The sequence below is a fragment of the Pipistrellus kuhlii genome, unplaced genomic scaffold (genome assembly GCF_014108245.1).
Source record: "Pipistrellus kuhlii isolate mPipKuh1 unplaced genomic scaffold, mPipKuh1.p scaffold_m20_p_17, whole genome shotgun sequence".
In the NCBI taxonomy this organism is placed as follows: Eukaryota; Metazoa; Chordata; class Mammalia; order Chiroptera; family Vespertilionidae; genus Pipistrellus; species Pipistrellus kuhlii.
The window spans coordinates 24,320,163-24,342,609 of NW_023425482.1; the positions used below are offsets into that span (position 1 = coordinate 24,320,163).

Here is a 22,447-nt window from a genome sequence, read left to right on the forward strand (position 1 = left end):
TTACAGTAGGGATGGTTGGCAAAATGTACATGCACCTAGTCATTTTAGAATAGACAGGGAAGTTTCCTAGAAAATATTTCAGAAAAAGTCAAGTTCCATTAGATCTGAATTCAACTATAAAAATCAATACAAAATTTGAAATGATATCTAAACTTATACAGAAGTTGTGAAAGAGTTCATGAATGCTGGCTTGTGTTCCAGCTTTTTTTTTTTTAATTTCTTTATTAATTGAGGTATTATATGTGTCCTTATTCCCCCATTATTCTCCCAACCCCCATTTATGTCCTTACCCCCTGTTGTCTGTCTATTGGTTAGGCTTATATGCATGCATACAAGTCCTTTGGTTGATCTCTTCCCATTATCCCCACCCTCCCCTACCTTCCCTCAGCTTCTTCTTTTTTTTTTTTTCTCCTCTTTTTTTAAAATATATTTTTTATTGATTTTTTACAGAGAGGAAGGGAGAGAGAGAGAGCGCGCTAGAAACGTCAATGAGAGAGAACCATCGACCAGCTGCCTCCTGCACATCTCTTACCGGGGATGTGCTCACAACCAATGTACATGCCCCTGACCAGAATCAAACCCGAGACCCCCCCAGTCCGCAGACCAGACGAATGCTCTACCACTGAGCCAAACCGGTTTCCATAGCTTCTTCTTCTTCTTCTTTTTTTAATATGCATTGCAGATTGAAAGTTCTGTTTCTCAGAGGAAATTGCAAAGAAACCTAAATTGTGTCTTTGAACCTTGACAGATGTACTTTCTAGAAGTCTGAAGTGTTCTGCGTTGCCGGGAATTGGACCATAGGGTTGCCAAGCAGATGCCCTCCGATTATTTAAGGGGATTGTGTTCTTTCACCCAGCTATATTTACCTAGGTCATTAACCACAGTCTCTGGGACTTTTAAGGAATGAGTTATTAATATGTCAAAACTATTGTCAGTAATGGTGCAATGAGGTCATTTCAATTTGCTTTTAGTGGTTGGTTGAGACCTAGGGAGCTATAGCTACTCATCTTTCCTTCTTCTAAATATAAACACAAGTACATATGTGTCTGCATATATATTTCTTTACATGCCCACCTGCTTCATAGCACAGGACTCATCATAGAGACCTTCTAAGAATACCCCCCCCCCAAAAAAAAAATAAACTTTGCAGGCCTGCATGGCTCAGTGGTTGAGCATTGACCTCTGAACCAAGAGGTCATGGTTCGATTCCCGGTCATGTTTGGGTTGAGGTGACAGTTTGATTCCAGTCAGGGTGTGCCCTGGTTATAGTCTCGATCCTCAGTTGGAAGTGGCAGTGGGAGGGAGTGCAGAAGGCAGCCAATCAATGATTCTTTCTCATTGATGTTTCTATCTCTCTCCCCCTCTCCCTTACTCTCTGAAACCAATAAAAACATATTTTAAAAAATAAAAAATAAATGATAAATCTCATTTTTAGCCCCATGATCAGTCAAGTGGCAATGCTTTGCAAGTGAAATAAGAAAGCGCTCTTTGTTGAGATTAGTGCTAAATTATGCTTTATAATGTCTCCTCGCCCTAAACAATGATTATTCCTCGCTCTTCACATTTCACATGCTGTTGCAGAAATGCTAAAATATTCTTCCCAGATCGAGATAGTGTTTGATGCCACCTTATCTCCTCCCAGCAGAGGCTCAATTAACTCGGCTGATTGGTATGCAGGTCGTGGTATCCCTAGTAAAATTTTATTAGGATGCCGAAGTGAAATTTTGATGGCACAATTCATGACTGTGACTATTCTGTGCATTTCCAAGTGAAATGAGCAAAACAAAAACACAACAATAGGAGGCTAGGTTTCTACCGAGCTTGGATAATACACAGACATCCATAAATGCCGGTACAATTTACAGGTTGGATCTGGGGGAACGGAGAGGGATCCCATTACGCCTCACACATGGGCTTCCGTGCACATAGTGATAATCCATCAGCATTATACTCATTTGTTCTTGCTGCTGTGGTCATTAGTGAGCCACATTCGTCTTTGTCATTTCTTAACAGCCTCTGGACTTTGAGACCAAAAAATCCTATACACTGAAGGTGGAGGCCGCCAATGTTCACGTCGACCCGCGGTTCAGTGGCCGGGGGCCCTTCAAAGACACGGCCACGGTCAAAATTGTCGTGGAGGATGCCGATGAGCCTCCTGTCTTCTCTTCACCCACCTATCTCCTCGAAGTTCATGAAAACGCCGCCCTGAACTCCGTGATTGGGCAAGTGACCGCGCGGGACCCTGATATCACTGCCAGCCCTATCAGGTACATGTCTCTTACTGGCTATCTCAGATGACAAGCCCATCTGTATAAGATGCAATGACATGTGCAACCTACATGGTTGCCTTAGGGACTAACCTCACATAATCAAAGAATTTTGGTCAATGTCTATTGTGTGTGCATACACATGTGAACGTGGGTGCATGCATACATGTGTACACACACACACATGCACACACATCAACCCAGAGCTACCTACAATGCCCAAAGCCAAGGATATCAGGGAGAAATCAGGGTGAACACAGCTCTTCTTGCGTGAAGAGAGCTCAGTGAGAATGCAAAATTTCATCCATTTTCAGATACATTTGGGTGGATCTTTTATATTATTTTGTTTTTGCTTGTTTATACATTTCCTTTTTTTCCCCTAGCATTGCTGGATTTTCTTCTCTCTCCATTGACAGCTACAGTAAATTATATATGAGAATTTAGAGGCATGAGACCACTGTCTCAACATATTAAGAGGCCCCTCTTTTATTTCTGTATTTGGCGTTTGGCTTTGCAATTATCTGAACATTTCTGGTTGGTCAGCATATCTGGACTGGAGACTCTTAGATAAAATCTTTCTCTGCCATTTCAAAAATACCTTTTGTTTATATTTTCCCTGCTCAGAATTCTTTCCTGAGATGAGAACCGATCCTTTATTAAAGTTTTTCTGCCTTTTTTCTGAAATGAGACTCAAACCTATTTTTTTCTGTTGAACTGCGCACAACTTTTCTTTTTGGCCAGTCACCCCAATGACAGTACAATGCTCAAGCTAAATATCATTTTTTCCCCAATAGCACACTGCAAATCTATAACTTGTACACTGGCCTCCAAGGGTGAAGTGTTGGCTAATGATGTGTTTGAGAGTGGATTTCAAATATTGTCTTAGAAATGTTTGCTGTAAAAAGAGACAGGAAACTTAATGGAGGAATACAGTGTTAGAGAATTGTCCAGTTATTCTGTAAGTCAGCTCATACCCAACGTGTTCCCTTGGGTTACGGGCATTCATGTCCTTCTAATTTCTTTACTCAGAGAAACTCTAGACTAGGGGTGTCAAACTCAATCAGAGAAGGGGCCAAAATCTAAAATCCAGCCTAAATCGTGGGCCGAATGGTTTACTGAACAGTCATAAACTGTCATTGTGATGGAAACGCAGCGGAGTGCAGTGATGACAGCGCAGTGCGGGCCACATTGCAAGGCCTGGCGGGACGGATTTGGCCCGCGGGCCTTGTGTTTGACACATGTGCTCTAGACAAATGAGTTAATTTATTTATTACATCCTCATCCCTCACAAGAGTGCTGACATGATAAGGTTGGAAGGGCAACCCAGCAGAATAGCCAGTCAGTGCCCCAAATAATTTGAGTTTGGGCACAAAATAATTTTTTTTTTGATCCAGAAAAGATATTTTTAACGCAAACCATTTCTAAATTCAGGATAATATAGAGTGTATCCCATAAGGATACAAAAAAAAACCCCCAATGTTTTCTTCAAAAGAGCCCAAATTCTAAGAAGGTTAAACTTCACCTGGGGATTTGAGGAATGGTCAGTTCAGTTGTCCATTCAGCTATAGACATACAGAATGGCCTGCATTTGGCTAAGAGACTTACATCTCTCAAAGGGCCAAGGGTTGAATACAGCAGCAGGAGGTATCCAAAAAATACATTACTATGGATATCCATTTTCTGACCAAGTCCTGAAATGACTTCATCTTGAGATCCTGTGATAGCCCTAGCTAGTTTGCTTGGTGAATAGAGCATTGGCCAGTGAGTGAAGGGTCATGGGTTCGATTCCACTCAAGGACACGACCCCCATTTGGGGGTGTGCAGGAGGCAGCCGACCAATGCAATGATTCTCTCTCATCATTGATGTTTCTATCTCTCTCGCCCCTCCCCCTTCCTCTCTGAAATCAATATATATATAAATCCTGTTATAAATTGGGATTTTTTTTTGAATGAATGAATCTTTCCCATTTTCATGTCACTTCATTTCCTCTGGAAAAAAAGAAAAGAAAAGAAAAAGAAAATATGACAGATAAAGGGGCAATGGCCAGTGTCTGCACATCTCCAAGTGTAAGTGACAGCATGTGAAGGAAATAAGCAAGATTGGTCCAACTGAGAGGCCTGTCATGGGGCCTGTTTGGCACTTGATTTGACAAGATTTCTGCTCTTGTTAGCAGGGAACACACAGGGGGCTCTGGAGTATGCCAAGCCAAGGGCCCTTCGGGGACATGAGGAGTTCAAATATCAGGGCAATCAACTCCAAACATGAAATCCTTGGTCCCAGCAGGAACTGACTTCCTGCGCGGAGGCATGGTCTTAATCAGCTAGCGATGGGGTTGGAGGGATATTTCATACCATAGTGACAGCTCCAATAAGCAGATCTGGGTACAAATCCAGGTTTATCTTCGCCCCACCAGTTTTTGCACATTTTATAACCTATCTCTTTACTGGTGTTCAAATGAACAGTCACTGGTAAAAATTCCAGTTCACAGGGAATCGAGGGATGATTATCATTGTAGTTGATTGTTATTTTTTAAATATATTTTATTGATTTCGAAGAGGAAGGGAGAGGGGCAAGAGAGATGGAATCATTGATGAGAGAGAATCATTATCAGCTGCCTTCTGCACGCCCCACACTGGGGATTGAGCCCACAACCAGGGAGTGTGCCCTGCCCGGGAATCAAACCGTGACCTTCTGGTTCACAGGTAGACACTCAGCCATTGAGACACATGGGTTGGGTTTTGTTGTTATTTTTATTATTCTCACTGGTATGAATGGAGGCATAGAGAAGGCGTGAAACTGCTTAGTAACAGTTGCCCAAATTGAGAGTATTTTGTTTTGGGACAAATCAAAGGGAATTTGGGATGGTGTTACCTGGAAGAGATGAACAGATAAAGTACCATTTGATGACGCGGATGGATCTATACTTCTGATAGATGTCAGGCAGGTGCTGGTTTCTTGACATCTATGGTCCTTCCCAAGAAGGGGCGGATGCTGTGTCAGAGCATCTCCAATAGGCTTGGGTGTGTTCTATCCAAGGCGAGCCCCACACAGGTCTGATTGGACATGGAATCACCAAGGGCATTTTCCAGCATCTGGTCTGCATTTTGGTAGTTGCACCCCAACCCCCACCATCTGAGTCATGGAGAGAAGCTTTTTCCCCCCCTAATGCACAATCAGTTGGTTTGAGTAGAAAATTAAATTTTCTGGTGAGCCAGGGCACTGCATAGCTCCTTATGAGCCTAGCAGACAGATTCAGAGCCATGTCACCTTTTAAAACAGAACTAGAGGACGTAGGTATTTGGGGAATTACTGAGAAATAAAGAGCAAAGTGCTGCTGCCTCTTTAGGACTGTTGCATTTTATATACTGACAAGAACGTATGCATCTTTTGGGGGAATGTTTACGTGGCCATCTGGCAGGAAATAGGCATTTATTGTGTCATCTGCTGTGTTAAAACATGCGGTCATTTATTGGTTGGTTGACTCTCTGTCCAAAGATTCAATAACTTTTTCAAGCGCATTGTCAAGCAGGAAATATTATGTATTTTGAAATTTTTATACTTAAACCTATACATATAAGTATATACACACACACACACACACATACATATATATACCTATATCTATCTATAGCTATATCCACATCTATATATCTACAATTATATATCTATATCTATATCTATATCTATATCTATATCTACCTACCTTTATATATACCTATCTCTATCAGTATCTACCAATCTCTATATCTGTCTATATCTATATCTACCAATCTCTCTCTTTATACACACACACACACACACACACACATATATATTCCTATCTCTTTATATCTATCTATCTATCTATATCTATATATACTTATCTCTATATATCTATACCTATCTCTATTTATCTATGTCTACATCTATATCTCTACCTAAATCTATATTGATACCTACATCTACATCATCTATATATGTATCTGTATCTATGTCTATATCTATGTTCGTATACTCCCTTCCAGGGAAAAATAGGCAAATCCATGGTCTTCCCATCTCCCTGCTAGGAACATTAATTAAACATTTGCTACTTTCTTCAATACAAGATGCTTCCCAGTAATAGAGCATGAAGTTCTGTAAACGATTTGAAAAATTACCTTACTTGAACTGAGACTGAGGTTTCAATCCTATCACTAATTCTTCCCTGTTGGTCAGCTGGTCTCTGGAATTCTCTGAGACTCAGTTTCCTCACCTGTGTATTGGAATAATATCATCTTCCTCACAGGGTTACTGAGATAATTAAGTGAAGCCATTCAATAAAATAGATGGAAGCAATTAGTATTACCAGTTAATAAAGACACCATCAATGTCATATGGTAAATGCAGATTGAATAACCTAGTACTTATTTTAGCAGATATTCTTCTACTAAAGGTCACTTAATGGACACAGAATGACCTGTTTTTGTTTTTTGATAGTTATAGGCTAAATAGTCTAACCTCATTTAATCTCATTTTCCCCTGCTACTGCTGTGAATATTATCACTAGTGAGTGCTTATTAATATGTGGCCAGGAGATGCTAAATATACTCATTTTATTCCCTAATACCTCTGTGAAATGACATATATGCTCATTATCCTCATTTAACAAATGCAGAAACTGAGGATAAAAATGTTCATTTGCCCTAGTTGAGTGGTCTGCAAACTCATTAGTCAACAGAGCCAAATATCAACAGTACAACGATTGAAATTTCTCTTGAGAGCCCAATTTTTAAACTTAAATTTCTTCAAAATAGACTCGCCCAGGCAGAAAACCGACTTCTGCGCATGGGCCACGAAGTTTCAATAGCACTGTACGTGTGCGCCCGCAAGTGGTATTTTGTGGAAGAGCCACACTCAAGGGGCCAAAGTGCCGTATGTGGCTAGTGAACCTCGGTTTGCCGACCACTGCCCTAGCTGGTCAGTAGCTAGATTGCTGGCATGAGAATTGAAGGGTCCTGGGTTTAGTTTCAGTCAAGGACATATACCTTGGTTGCAGGCTTGATCTCTGGCCCCAGTCTGATCCCATGTGGGAGGCAACCAATTGACACATCTCTCTCACATCCATCTCTCTCTCTCTCTTTTTCTCTCTCTCCCTCTTCTTCCCTCCCTCCCTCCCTTCCACTCTCTCTAAAAATCAATGGGAAAAATGTCCTTGGATGAAGATTAATTTAACAGCAAAAACAAAAAAGACTCAATAGCCTAGTGTCAATACATTCCTGTGATGCATAGCTGTGTTTTTCTGACAACACAGTGCCTGACTTCAGTTCCTATGCTGCACTCCCATTCCCTGCGACCTCTGTGACTCCAACCATATCTCTGCATGTTGGGATGGCTTCCCAGGAACCACTTATAATTGAAAGAATAAATTATTTATTCTCTAAATGGCCTCATTCAATCCAGGCTGCATTCCTAGAAAGAAGGAAAGTATACCAGGTCTGAGGAATGAATCAGTTTGTAAGTGGAATGTTCTTTGCTCATCCTTCTGTACCCTCAGTATAGGTTTGTTATTCTTGACTATGAACTGCATCATGAATAGGAAAGTAAAAGAAAAAACAATGTTATTGTTATTTAATGCATCAGACATACGTATCTATTATATACTAGAGGCCTGGTGCATGAAATTCATGCACTCTGGGGGTCCCCTCATCTCAGTCTGCACCTTATATAGTCCAGAAGCCCTCAAGGGATGTCCAACTGACAACTTAGGCCTTCTCCTCACAAGGATCAGGCCTAAGCTATCAGTGGGACATCCTTAGCACTGTAGCAGAAGTGGGAGAGGCTCCTGCCACTGCTGCTGTGCATGCCAGCTGTTTGCCCAGCTTCTGGTTGAGTGGCTCTTCCCCTATGGGAGTGCACTGACCACCAGGGGGCAGCTCCTGCATTAAGTGTCTGCCCCCTTGTGGTCAGTGCACATCATAGCGACTGGTCTTTCCACCATTCAATTCATTTGCTTATTAGCCTTTTATTATATAGGATTATTTCTTACAAAAGAACATATGTTATGATATGATTCCAATTTAATGAATGAGGAAGCCTAGAAGGATACACTTCCTGTGCGTGGTGCTAAAGCAGAGGGTGTGAGACTAGGGTTCAGAATCAAATCCCTTTACCATTGAAACCACTATGTTTCTGCATGTCTTCCTGGGTCCTGGCTGCTTGCATGAGATGTAGGATGATGGCAGCTGCTGTTTACTGAGCCCATACTTTGTAACAGACACTCGGAAACAGTCTTAAATGCATCAGATTGTTTATATTGGAAGTAAACCTGCTAGCACCGTGTAGGCATTGACTCTAAGTCAACGCTTTCCCACAAACCTGCTATGGCTCATTTTTTTCCTCTCAATACACTTCTTTCAAGTGTGTATTTGATGTTACCATGGCGTTGAGCTGGCATGAGACTGTTCTGCAGATACTTGCTTTGTATTTCTCTCAGAGCATTCACCTTGAGTGTCTCCGTGAGCGGCTTAAATTAAAAGTGGGGAGGATGGCCATTCGGCAGGCAGCGTAGGCGGACACGTGATTGTGGTGGCCACATTGCTCTGTTGTCCTAATTCCTCTCTTGAATTGAAGTGCCCACTTAACACAAGAGCGTTGCTTCCCCGTCCTCCACCCCCACCTACATTATGGCCTTTTAATAGTTTACCTCAGTCACCAGGCTTGCCGTTAATGACCTCTCTTCCTGAAAACACTCCTTCAAGCCTGCTAAAGAATGATGCCAATGTGGAAGTATTTTACACTGTGGAGAACCTGGCATTCATTGGGAGGACTGATGGTGTATTGATCGACTCTCTCCATTTTACAATCCCTCCCAGTTTTGGTAAGGACCTCGTTGTTTTCTTTGTGTGATGAGAACACTTAGAAATCAGTTGAGAGGGTCAATATCATGTTCAGTGCACAACACAGTATGGTTAGCCACAGTCACAGTGGTGCATGGCTCAGCTCCAGGGTAGACTCACCTTACATAACTGAAACTTCATAACCACAGATTAGCAACTGCCCATTTTGCCCTCCCCCTTCCCTGGCATCTGCCACGCTTTTCTATCTATATAATAAAAGCCTAAGAGAACATTACAGAATGACTGGAACAGCTGGTTGCTATGATGCGTACTGACAACCAGAGACAGATGATCAATGCAGAAGCTGCTCCTTGGTGGTAGTGCACTCCCCCAGGGGGAGCTGCCACTCAGCCAGATGCTGGGATCACAACTGGCGAGCACAGGGCTGATGGCAGGAGCCTCTCCTGCCTCCGCAGCAGGGCTAAGGACCAGCGGACTGAGTATAAGGAGCGAGGGATCCCAGATTGTGAGGGAGATGCCCAACTGCCAGAGGGCACAGGTTGGGCTGATTGACCTCCTTCTCCCCGACCAAGTGCACGAAATTGAGATTTCTCTTTTTGTGACTGGCTTCTTTTACTTAGCACAATATCCTCCAGGTTCATCTCTGTTGTCACATACTATAGAATTTTCTTTTTCTAAGGCTGAATAATAACATATTCTTCATCCATTCATGTTGATGGGCATTTAGATTGTTCATGCATCTTGGCTTTTGGAAATAATGCTGTCATTAGCTTGGGAACTCTAATATCTCTTCAGGATCTCAACTTGAATTGTTTTGGATAAAATTGGTTAGGATTTCTGGATCATATGGAAGTTCTATTATTTTTTTTTAGAAATTTCTGATCTTCTTTTATACCACTTTGCACTCCCACCAACAATGTAGAAGGGTTGAATATGAGGAGCAAGCCTGTTTAAGACAAAAATTGGTCATGTAGTTCCTGCACACTGTTAGCCACGTAAAAGTTTGGCTCCCGATTCAGAATTACCAACTCTTCCCAGTAATTGTTTTTGAAAAACTCTATACCTGCTAGTTCAACTACCATTAATTAATTAACTAATTAATTTATTTATTTATCCACTTAGTCACAAAATTGTATCTCCCTGTCTCTTTATTTATTCACTTTATATGGGTGCATATATATAATTTTAATTCTTCTATTTAGTTGTATAAGTAGTATGAGTAGAGCCCACATTTCCCCAGGAGATTTCTACAAAGACAGAGCCTCTGCCCTCAGGGACCTTATTGTCTACCAAGGAGGCTGGCTGAATAGCTATGGGAAGCCCAAGCCCTTCTCATTTTATCAAACTAGCCTTTAATCCATGCCATCTGAAAATGATGACTAAAACTAGATTCTAGAGCTTTAGGGTCAAATGGAGGAAGAGATTTCCTAGGGTTTTTTTTTTTTTTTTTTTTTTAATATGTTTATTGATAGAGAGAGAAATGTCAATGATGAGAGAGAATCATTGATGGGCTGCCTCTTGCATGTCCACTTGAGGGGATGGAGCCCACAACCTAGCATGTGCCCCAACCAGAATCAAACCATGACCTCCTGGTTCATAGGTCAATGCTCAACCACTGAACCACACCAGCCAGGCATAATTTCTTAATGAATTTCAATGAAAGCAAGTATAGCTATCCAATTATCTTAAAGTGAAAAATATATCGCATAGAGGACCTTAATTTGGAGAATGGGCTTCGTGTTTATAACCCTTCTGTCCTTTTTTTTTTTTTTTTTTTTCCCTTTCTCACTAAAAAGAAGTGTTTTGGGTAGAAAAAGTCTCCTTTTTCTCCTCAGAGGAATAATAATGTGTGATGCAGGGACCTTTGAATTCTGGGACCAGAAGAACTCAAATAATATTATTTATTAAAGCAGTTAGAGCAACCAGTCGAGCAATTAGAGGCAAAAAGCTGAAAACTTGTAGATGGAATTTTTGATACTCAAAGTGCATGCGAGAAAATGTTAAAATGGTTTCTTTAGGCATAATAACAAAGGCTCGAATGAAATTAACCAGGGAGAAAGAAACAGTTGGAGTTCAGTGAAATATAATAACTGATTCATAACTAAGGGGTTTATTTCATTACATGTGGCTCTAAATAGCTTCTTCACTTGCAGCCGGCTCAAAATTGTATCTCCCTATAAATTTTCCATATAGAGGCTGTGAAGCAATGTTTGGCAAAACATTTGTTATAATATAAAAGTGCATTTATGCCTGTTAAATTTGAAAAATGGATACACGCTGCCTCTCTCCAAGAGGAGCATCTCCCTATCTGCATTCTAAGGGACTTGACAGGGACTGCAGACACACGTGGCTTGATGCATTGAAACTCAAGTTTCTTTGCAGTAGGACCTCCCCAGGAAGGTCAGGTGCTCTTTAAGAAGAAGAGAATGGCCCTAACTAGTTTGGCTCAGTGGATAGAGCATCAGCCTGTGGACTCAAGGGTCCCAGGTTCGATTCCAGTCAAGGGCATGTACTTTGGTTTTGGGCACATCCCCAGTAGGGGTGTGCAGAAGGTGGCTGATTGATGTTTCTAACTCTCTATCCCTCTCCCTTCCTCTCTGTGAAAGTTCAATATATTGTTTTAAAATAAGAAGAGAATGTAAGCAGCACGGTTAAGCATTGATTGTGTGCCATTGTGCAGAGCATCTGAAGTATAGGATAGAAGGTGGATCATTCAGGCTTCTGAACTGGTCTGTGTTCCAGATTCTAATGCATTGAGCATTGCAGATATCATGATTCTGATTTGAATATGTGTCATCACCTATGCATCTTTTCCAGACTTCCAGCCCAGAATCTAGTCCTCTATCCAGGACCCAGATCTCCATCCAGGCCCCCGACATCCATACTGTGGGCCAGACTTCCATCCCAGGACTCAGACCACCTTCCAATACCCAGACCTCCATCTTGGGGCCCAGACCTTTAAAAAAAAAAAAAAAAAAATATATATATATATATATATATATATTTTTTTTTTTATTTTTTTTAATTTTTTATTTTTTTTTTAAACCGGTTACCATCAAAGCAATTCTTAGTATTAGAATTCTGCTGTAGGTGCTGGGTCTTGATCTTCCCCACTCTCATCTTAGAGCCTTGAGACCTTTGTCTTCCTGGGGCCCGTGACAGTGTGCATGTGTGTTGAGTGTTGCCAGAAAACCCTGCTCTTAGTTAGTGTGTAGCTTTGGGGAAAATCCCCGTAACCACCCACAGGGAGCGAGGAATTACTGTGTTTCTAGACCTCAGGGATGACACAGCACAGGTGTCCTAGAGTGGAGGCTGGTGACTGCCTCAGCCAAACTCTGGTCTCAGCATCTCAGTGTGTGGGCGAGTCCCACAGCCTTCCTCTCTCTGACCTAGAATCCTACTTGGCATAGACTTGCTGGAGGATGTTCAGCAAACTCCCCTGCGGTCTCTCATCGGGAGGAGTTACTTAATGAAGGGTATCAGAGACAGTCTGTGGGTCTTTACTCATGTGTATGTGCTGCTGTAGTACCATGCCCTTCACCTTGATCTCATTTCACATATTATTACATTGACTTCGTGAATCACATGGAGGATTCTATTCCAGTTAAACAGCAGGGTGCTACAGGTGGTTTTCCCCAGAGATGAGTGGTGTCTGAAATACAAGGTTTTTGTCAAGAATCAGCACCTGTGACTGGAGGGGGACAGAAGCCGGATGGGCAGGGCCAGACATCCAATCAAAATGCAGTCTCAGCCACACTTTGGCCCAGCCCACTGTGTCTCTCTGGAGTGAATATCGATGATCAGTGGGTCCTGCATCGTGCCCAAACAATAGGGCCTTTATTTGTCTGCTTGCATAAGTTTCAGAGTCCCCCTGGAGAGGACGCTCTCTGTAAATGAGGCGGATTCCAGGGAGCAGATAGCTAGAGGCTGTCTACTGATGCTCCCCGCACAACTCTGACATCCTCTTTGCGGGGAGAGCTGTCTGCACAGCTGATTTCCTGTCTATCATGGCTAAGCACACTGACCCTCTGTGCCAGGAAAGTAATCTGACTGGATTCACACTGCTAGCCATCCAGCTCCCAGCTCCACATGTTACCACCACACGTGGGTGTCTTCCTGTAGACAAACACACATCTATCCTACAATTGGTGAGGCAAATGCTGGAGTGGCTAATTGATTTAGCTGAAATGTATTTGTGCTGCATGGCAGACCTGGCTAGTAATGATCATAGACTATCAAACTGGCCCTAGCTGGTTTGGTTCAGAAGACAGAGCATCAGCCTGTGGGATGAAGGGTCCTAGTTTGATTCTGGTCAATGGCACGTACCTGGGTTGCGGGCTCAATCCCCAGTAGGGGGTGTGCAGGAGGCAGCAGATCAATGATTCTCTATCTTTATTGATGTTTCTACCTCTCACTCTCCCTGTCTCTCTGAAATCAATAAAAATTTTAAAAAGACTATAAAACTATATGGATTAATAAAACATTTAAAAATACGTAATTTAGGGAGGCAAACATAGCCTGAGAATCTTGAGAAAGAAACTATTTTTGAAAAGTACTGATCTGGTTTTGAAAAGTTTGGTATTTTTGTGTGTGTGTTGTTTTTGCATTGATTTGGTGAAGTCTCTGCCCCTTCCCTAAAGGAAAACTTAATAGTGTTTGTATTCTGAGAGAAACAAAGATGCTAGCATAGGCTGAGCTGTGTTATCTAACATTATTAGACTCACAAAGCAACATAAATCCCCTCTTTTGCATCTCAACAAAGGGAGATTGACATCCTTATCAGATGTTCAAATATTTATGGGAGTCATTCTGGCCAACCCTTTCTTTTCCCTTCCATTTCTACATTCTGGCTTGACAGGCTGTATTATACAACCTTGCTTTTGATAAAGGACGATCAGATTTGACTTCATGTTATAAAGGCAAACATAATATTGCATATTTTAAGAAGAGAGCTTGTTAAAAATATGGAAAAATGCCATTTCCATCCATCTATCAAATGTTTACTAGCCTGGTCCTCTCAGCTTCAAGTCCAATTGCTGGGGTTTGGGGGGTGGGGGTGGAACTGAGCCGGGTGAACTGCCTTTCAGATGGGTCTCAGGATACAAATCAAGCCTGGGATGTCTGCTAGGGTATGTAGCTTCCCAGTAAATGAGAATAAGATTTATAAACGTCCTTGAGAAGGACCGAAGTTATGGAAGACATATTTAATGGTGCAAAGGACAGCAAAAGACCCAAATCTCCTTCCAAAGATAAAGGTCTGGAACTGGACAGAGCAGGTTTGGGGAGGGAGCAGGGCCCAGAGTATAGTGAAGGTGGGGGTTCTGTTTATTGGCAAAAGAGGAAGCATGCCTGGCTCACCTTTATTAAATATCAAGTGCATACTATCAGACTTTGCACTCGCTTAAATGTACTTGACTCGGTTAGACCCCATGTGAGCAGGCGTGTTCAGCTATGAGTGTTTTTGGAATAAAATGCTTTGTCTCCCTAGAAAAAAATTACATTTGCTTGCACACTGGCATGGTGTGCTTATGTCCATCCTATTGCATATTAAACAAGTAAACAAATTATTTTTGTATTTCAATATAAGTGTATCTCCAGTCCTAAAGAGTTAATAGGCCAGATCTTGTTCACCTATTAATTCCTAGCACTTACTCTACGTCTTTAGTGGGTACTAAATGAGCCTAAATGTCCAATTAAAATGTCCAAGTATATATAACTTTATGACATCATCAAAAACCCTGCTTTAATATAGGTATGCAATCCTTTTTATTCCTTGGGTGTGCATGCTTTTCATATACACATTTTTTTTCATCTACAGTAAATTATTTAGACCAAAATCAGAAAACATATAAATAAATAGCACTACCCTTATAGCTCGTAAGCATTTAGTAAGAGTTCATTCTGTTTTAGATTTCGTGGTCAGGATTTTTTGCTTATTTCATGGACTTTGTGACTGAAATATGCATATTTTCCTAATTTTATAACCACAGACATTGAGAGTCAGGACAGTTTATCTGGGCTACTCAAGGCTTAGCAGACAGGCTGAAACTTAGGAAGGTTACAGTAAATACATTAAATATATTCCTAAATCTCAGTTCCGGATGTGGTCTTATGGTCTAGACTACTATCTAATGGTGGGGTGTAAACTGAAGTCATCATCTACATGATTGACAGTTCCATAAAGATGTTTAGGGACTTAAAGGATTCTCTTCATCCTAGATTTCTGCTGACATCCTTAGGTCACCAAGGGTTTATGGGAATTAGTTGGGATTCCTGTGATCCTAGGTGGACAGTGAGGATCAAGGTCACCATGGGATCTTCAGTATAAAAGACTTTATCCTCACAACTTTTAATCTCCTATATAGGAAATCATACACAGAGCTAAAGGTCACTTAGCTACTGCAAGTTCCAGATGCCATGTATTCCTGGAAAAAATATTTGTTTGTACTGTTTTATGTGACCAGTTTGGTATTATATTTTATTAAATTATTAGCATAAATGGCTTTAAGGAGAGAAAAGAGAGGAAATGTGTTTATTTGAAAGCAATATAGGTTAATAAAAGGTCTTTCTCCAGGGTTATGCTCCAAGATTCCTCCATCTCCTTTCCCTCCCATATCCACATCATCTGGTGTCCTGTTTTGTTTGGTTTCTAAGTTACAGTAGCCCCATTCTTTTGTCTCATACCCTTTAACACACACAGCAGCCAAAGCCATCTCTAACTCAGTTTAGATCTGTGCCATCTAATACAGTAGCCACTGGCCACATTTGGGCTCTTTGAATGGGAAGCAAATTAATTTAAATCAGCTAAAATAAAAATTTCAGTTTCTTTAAGATAGCAGCTTTTAAGGGCAAAATAGCCACATGTAGCTAACAGTTACCATACTGATCAGCACAGAGCATCTTTCTGTAGGGCGGGAAGTTCTGTGGCATTCAGCTGTGGTTCGGATCATATCACTTTCCTGCTCTATTTTCCTCAAGTGGCTCTCCACTTCCTGTAAGTGGAAAAGCTACATTCCTCAGCACAGTGCTAAAAGTCCTTCATGCTGTATTTTTTAGCACCCTTCCCCAGTTGAATGTTGAACTTCAACCACCTCTCCTTTGTTAAGGTCTTCAAGGGCCTTGAACACCTTTCTCACTTAGACTCTTTTTTTATATTATATTTGTTGTTTCTTTTTATTGGAATATGTTATACATCTCAGACTTTTTTTTTTTTTAATCACTAATACATCACCGGAAGCTTTGGGAAGCCTTATTCATTTTCATTGTCTTTCTTCTCAAATGGACTCAGTGATAGGACCACAAGGCCATGTTTGTGTTGGCACCTAACACAATGCCCAAAGAGTGAATGAAGGAAGGCGAGAAGAGCTGAGGTGGAAAGAGAGGATGAAAAAATAAATGATAGGATACTCATCTGTCAGATCTTAGCTGTCACCACATCATTACAGGGCTTGCCAATTGCCATTGTTGTATACAATGAGAAAGTCAACCCATCTGTCCAAGAGAGCAGGTTTTATTCAATCACTGAACATCATAATTAACCAAGAGGAACCTGGAGAGTATTACACTAAGCAAAATAAGCCAGTCAGAGGAAGACGAGCATCACGAGATCTCATATGTGGAATCTAATGAACAAAATAAACAGATGAACAAAAGAGATCTAGAGACATTGAAGCATGCAAGAGACTGTTGTATTTCAGGTGGAAGGGGCAGTGGGCGGTAAGAGATTACTAACCAATGAATTTATATGCATGTGTGTATGGCCCATGGACAGACAGTACTCCTGGGAAGGCCTGGGAAGGGAGAAAGAGTAGATGAGGGGGTCAATGGAAAAGGTTGAAAAAGAGACACCTATAATACTTTCAACAATAAAGAGAAAATTTAAAAAAATGAAATAAAGTAAAATAAAATTATTGATATTAATTAAAATTATTCTTTAAATTTAATATTTTCACAGTATCTAAAACTGCATTTCATTTTTTGCATCATATTATATGTAGAATTATTGGTTACAAATTATTATTTTGAGGACTCGGGAAAAAATAGTATTTATCCAAATGTATTATGTAAATATTCAAGAATTTATCGTGAGTCCAGTTTTATTTGGGAATCACTCTAAACAAATGTTTTTGGGTTCCATGGCTGCACAATGTTACCTATGAACATTTGTGATATTTTTCTGAGGTCTGTGTGGAACAAACTATAAAACATACTGCACACTAAAACAATGGGACCTCATAGGAACAGACAGATTTGTAATCTGATTTCTATGAAGTAAAAGGTACCTGAGTGTGATTCTATTGGGTGAATCCACTTACCTTTGGGTGAAAACAGCAAATTGAAGTACCATATTATGTCTCTTTTCTCATGGACACCAAACACTACCAAAATTATTCAAATACTATTTTCTTGTTGTTAAAAAATACTTAGATTATTTAGCAGAGTTTCCTTTAGAAAAAAATACATTACCCTGAGTAAAGCTACTTTAAAAATTATAGGGACATTTTCAATGTTTTATTTAAAATGTGATTCATCTTAACCTTCCAAGGAAGGCAATTTAATTTTTCTTAGATTTTTTTAGATGAGGAAAGTGAGGCATATAAAATGATTTCAATAGAAGTTAATGGGGTGCATGCTCCAAACTGCAGCATGGGGAGGGACGGGACACACACACACACACACACACACATACACACACACAGCACCTGCTCAGAGCCTCCACAGTGTTAAGAAGTATCATTCTCTGGAAAAATTATTAGATGTTTCACAAATATTACCATGGCAGAAATATATTTCAGAATCACTTTTTTTAAACCCTGTTTTGCTTTTTTATCTGATTATTAAGATAATCAGTGGGGCTGCTTGTGTCTGCTCCAGACCTTAACTTATATAGTGTGCCAGGGAAGACATTGGCAGTGAAAACAGGAGACTCCTTGACATTGGAAAACTTAAAATGACATGAGAACTCTTTAAAAATGTTCTTTATATCATCACAATGAATGTTCTTTATCTCAACCAAAAAAGACTAATTGAGCAGGAGTCAGAAGTCCTCTGTACATAGGTAGTGTTGGGGGTGAGAGTAGAAAGAAGAGAGGTAGAAGATGATTTGAATGAATGAATGAATGAATGAATGAATGAATGGACAAATGAATGAATGTACTTATCACATTTGGACGTTGATAACAAAATATAACTCATAAACACATAGGGTGAGATTTTGAGCCATATGTTGATATGAAATATAAATAGTTGGGCTGTGCTATTTGAGGACACCTATTAATCAGGTAAAAAGTTGCCATAACTGCCAAAACCGGTTTGGCTCAGTGAATAGAGCATCGGCCTGTGGACTGAAAGGTCCCAGGTTTATTCCTGTCAAGGGCATGTACCTTGGTTGTGGGCACATCCTCAGTAGGGGGTGTGCAGGATGCAGCTGGTCGATGTCTCTCTCATTGATGTTTCTAGCTCTCTATCTCCCTTCCTCTCTGCAAAAAATCAATAAATATATTTTTTAAATAAAAGTTGCCATTACTATCAACAGTAGCAGCAGCAATGCAGAATAGGGTGCTCTCGCCCAAAACAACAAAATCCAATTGTGCATTTCTATGTATTCTCAGCCACTGCACCAGTGACATGTTCTTAAATGTACTTCTGGTCCCTGCAAGTTACCTCAATGAGCAAGCGGTGCCAACAGCTTGAGTTCACGGTCAGAGTACTGTAGGCTCCATTGGAGCCTCCACATAAGGGGCTAAGCATCTAGGTGGGAGATTTCCTTGCATCTGTGGCCTTTACTTCACAGAGTAAAATGGTGAAGTCCTCACTATTTACTTCTGAGACATACCACTTAATGTAAGAGGAGCAGTCGTATTAAAGCAAACCTGGATATTTGTTGCGATACAATGAGAAAGTTAAAATAGGGCTTCTGTGAACATTAGTTATCAAGGACTCTGCAGTTTCTAAAGTATATCCTTTTTGTGCTAGACCAAGAATGTCTGTTTCCAAAACTTCCATCATTAGCATTGATGTTAGCATGACCCAGGAAGCCCATTTTTTTCACACGCCACCTCCCACTGTGTTAATAAGAAGTTTCTTCTTGCTTTGGCTGGAAGATCACCCTCCAAAGTGAATTCAGCTTTTCTCCAAACAAGATCTTTCCTCTCATGCATCTTAAGTAATCCTGCAAAGGAATGTCAAATCCAAGATATGCATATTTTGAAGGAATTAGAATGCAAACATCAATACAGGAGCTATAAATGCAATGACTTGTAAGATATAAATTAGAAGGCATTGAACTTTTCAGCAGATACATTAGGAATCAAAATAATGATTAGTTTTTTCCTTTTTACTCCTGTTCTATCCCATGTAATCCTTTTCGTCGTATTTCTTTTGCACTGTGTTTCACACATAATAACAATCCGTGCTTAACAAATGTGTGCACATTCTGCTGATCCATTACTGAGTAACTATAGTACAAAATACTATCTAATGTGATATTATGATATCTAAACCAAACATTCTGTCCTTGTCTTAAAAGTTCAAAACTCTGGCAAATGCTTAACACTAGACTAATAGAAAGGACATCCTTAATTAAGGAAGGGAAGATGAGCCAAGAGCCAAGAACTAAGAAGGCTCTTTGGGAGTAGGGAGAAGGGAACTAGGAAACCCTGTATCGCCTATCATCTCCTCAGCTTGGAATCTATGCTCTGTGAAGATACTCATAGTCACAGATAATGTTGAAAGGGGTGAAGACTGGGATAGACACACACTACAAAGAGTTCGGGGATCTTTGTCTAGTGTCACTTGCCAAATTATGTCTTTCCCCTAAGACCATGGTCGGCAAACTGTGATTCTCGAGCCACATGTGACTCTTTGGCCTCTTGAGTGTGGCTCTTTCACAGAATACCATGGCCTGGGCAAGTCTATTTTGAAGAAGTGGCATTAGAAGAAGTTTAAGTTTCAAAAATTTGGCTCTCCAAAGAAATTTCAATCATTGAACTGTTGATATTTGGCTCTGTGGACTAATGAGTTTGCCGACCACTGCCCTAAGAGATTAAGGGGGGGAATTATAGACACAGACAACAGCACTGCGATTACCAGAGGGAAATGGAAGAGGATGGTAGCAGGGAGAAGAGGGTAAAGGAGGGATTAATGGTGATGGAAGGAGACTTGATTTGGGCTGGTGGACACACAACACACTGTACAGATGCTGTTGTATAGAATACATATGAAACCTATATAATTTTTTTAACAAATGTTACCCGGCAGAAGGAAAAGGCACTGTGCTTGGTACATATTTGGTGCTTAATGCATGCTTAAGTCATGCTTGTTGACTACATTAAGATTTTATGGTCATGGTTCGTTTCCTGGTCAGGGCACATGCCCAGGTTGCAGGCTCGATCCCCAGTAGTGCGTGCATAGGAGGCAGCCAATTTATTGATAAACACTGAATTTCATGCTTAGCAATTCTTGGGAGCTTTTGTCCTAAAGTCTATTAGGCAATAAAATGTGTGCATTGTCTACTCAGGCAGCAAGGGGCTCTGAGGTAGGTTTTAAATTGAATTTTAAACAAAGTCATTTTCCCCCCCATCAGGTTCCTCCCATTATGTAATCTTACAATATTATGACATTCTTACCTCTGATCTCACCAAAAGGCTGTATTTATAGCTGATTTTATAAATTCTTGTGACTCACCCCATAAAGTCTGTCATGAGCTAGAACTTTTAAAAAACGACAATACCTCTGTTAGAGTTATGGGAGTTAAGTAATACTCAAATGTTTCCCCAGTTTTATGCTATTTATAAAATGTTAAGGAAGGTGCCCTCTCAGGTAGAGAAGTTCGTGAAAGTTCCATGTAATGGACCATGGTGATTATGGTGATGAGGATGATGAACATGTCTTCATTGCCTGCTAAGTACCAGGGACTGATTTGTGCTTTATTTTTAGTCTTCACAATCCCTCCACTTGCCCCAGTATATGGGTATTTCATATTTGACCAGTAAAGAAACTGAGGCTCAGCCCGGCAGGTATAGATCAGTAGTTGAGCATAGGCCTATGAACCTGGAGGTCATGGTTCATTTCCTAGTCAGGTCACATGCCCAGATTTCAGACTCTATCCCCAGTAGGGGGCATGCCGAAGGCAGCCAATCCATGATTCTCTCTCATCATTGATGTTTCTATCTCTCTTTTTCTCTCCCTTCCTCTTTGAAAGCAATAAAAATCTATTAAAGAAAAAGGAAATTCAAGCTCAGTGAATGTATTCATTATCCCAGAAATAGAAATATATAAATAATGGAGATAGAGTTTATTCCAAATTTGAAGTCTGCATGATACAAATTTAAATAAGGAATTCAACAAACAACTTAAAAAAACAAACACCATCCCCAACCGTGTCACTGTTCCAGTGCTTCCTTGGGGCTATAAGTTCTAGACAATTACTGCACATCCATCAAATTGCCAAGGAGCCTGTTTCAGATTTGGGTTCCATGAAGACCAGTGATTAGGCTGATTCTCCTTTGCTATGACCTCAGGGAAATGGGTTGATGCATGAATGTGTGAAATATCAGCAGTGAGATAATAAAATTACTACAGTCCAGCGATACCTGCAAAGTTTATTTATGATGCAAAAGTGATAATTAATCCTCCAGACATTTTGTAGCTCTTTTAAGAGTCAGAGTCCACATGATATGTGTCACGTTATTTTACAGTTGAACTTGGGACCTCATTGGTCTCATGAATGACCCCCCAGAAAAAATGGTTTTTGGTCTCCTTTTTGTAATACAACAGATGGAAGTGCTTTGCAGTGAGCACTTTCTCAGGCTCAGGATTCGGTCCAGAGCACTGTTAATTCATATATATATATATATATATATATATATATATATATATGCTTCTGGGTTCTTAAATCCTTTCTGAATTTCTCTAAGCATCCTGGGGTAAGGTGTGGGTAGGTGTATAATGCCTGGTATATAGATGTAAGTCAGCTTCTTGGTGTTCTTTTGTAGCTCTTCACTGAATCAGGAGTTATAATTTCATTTTACAATATTTTCTCAAAGAATTTAGCAATAAATTGTCGCCAATAAAATTAAGTCCTTTTTAATATTATTCCAAACTGTTAAATGATGCTTGTCTTTGGTGTGAAGGATTTAACATAGATGCCTTTTTCCCTGGTGTTTGCATCTGATATAAAGGATAAGGATACTATTTTTAACAAAAAAGAATTTGTTAAAGGGGGAAAGGAATAATCTATCTGTCATCTATCTACCTATCTATCTATGAATCTATCTATGTATCTGCCTACTCATCTATCTATCAATCTATCTTGTCATCTATCTGTTGTCACAATTAGATATAGAAACAAGTAAGTACTAGAT

General features: G+C 40.3%; 1 protein-coding gene across 2 annotated transcripts in view; it reads left to right on the forward strand.

The window, feature by feature from the left end:
• CDH8 (cadherin 8) overlaps positions 1-22,447 on the forward strand; it is a 290,013-nt gene that overhangs the window by 169,189 nt on the left and 98,377 nt on the right. For both annotated transcript variants that reach the window (XM_045582826.1, XM_036440793.2), the window contains exon 6: positions 2,014-2,267. In XM_045582826.1, the coding sequence (XP_045438782.1) occupies positions 2,014-2,267 (254 nt within the window). The remainder of the gene's footprint in view (positions 1-2,013; positions 2,268-22,447) is intronic.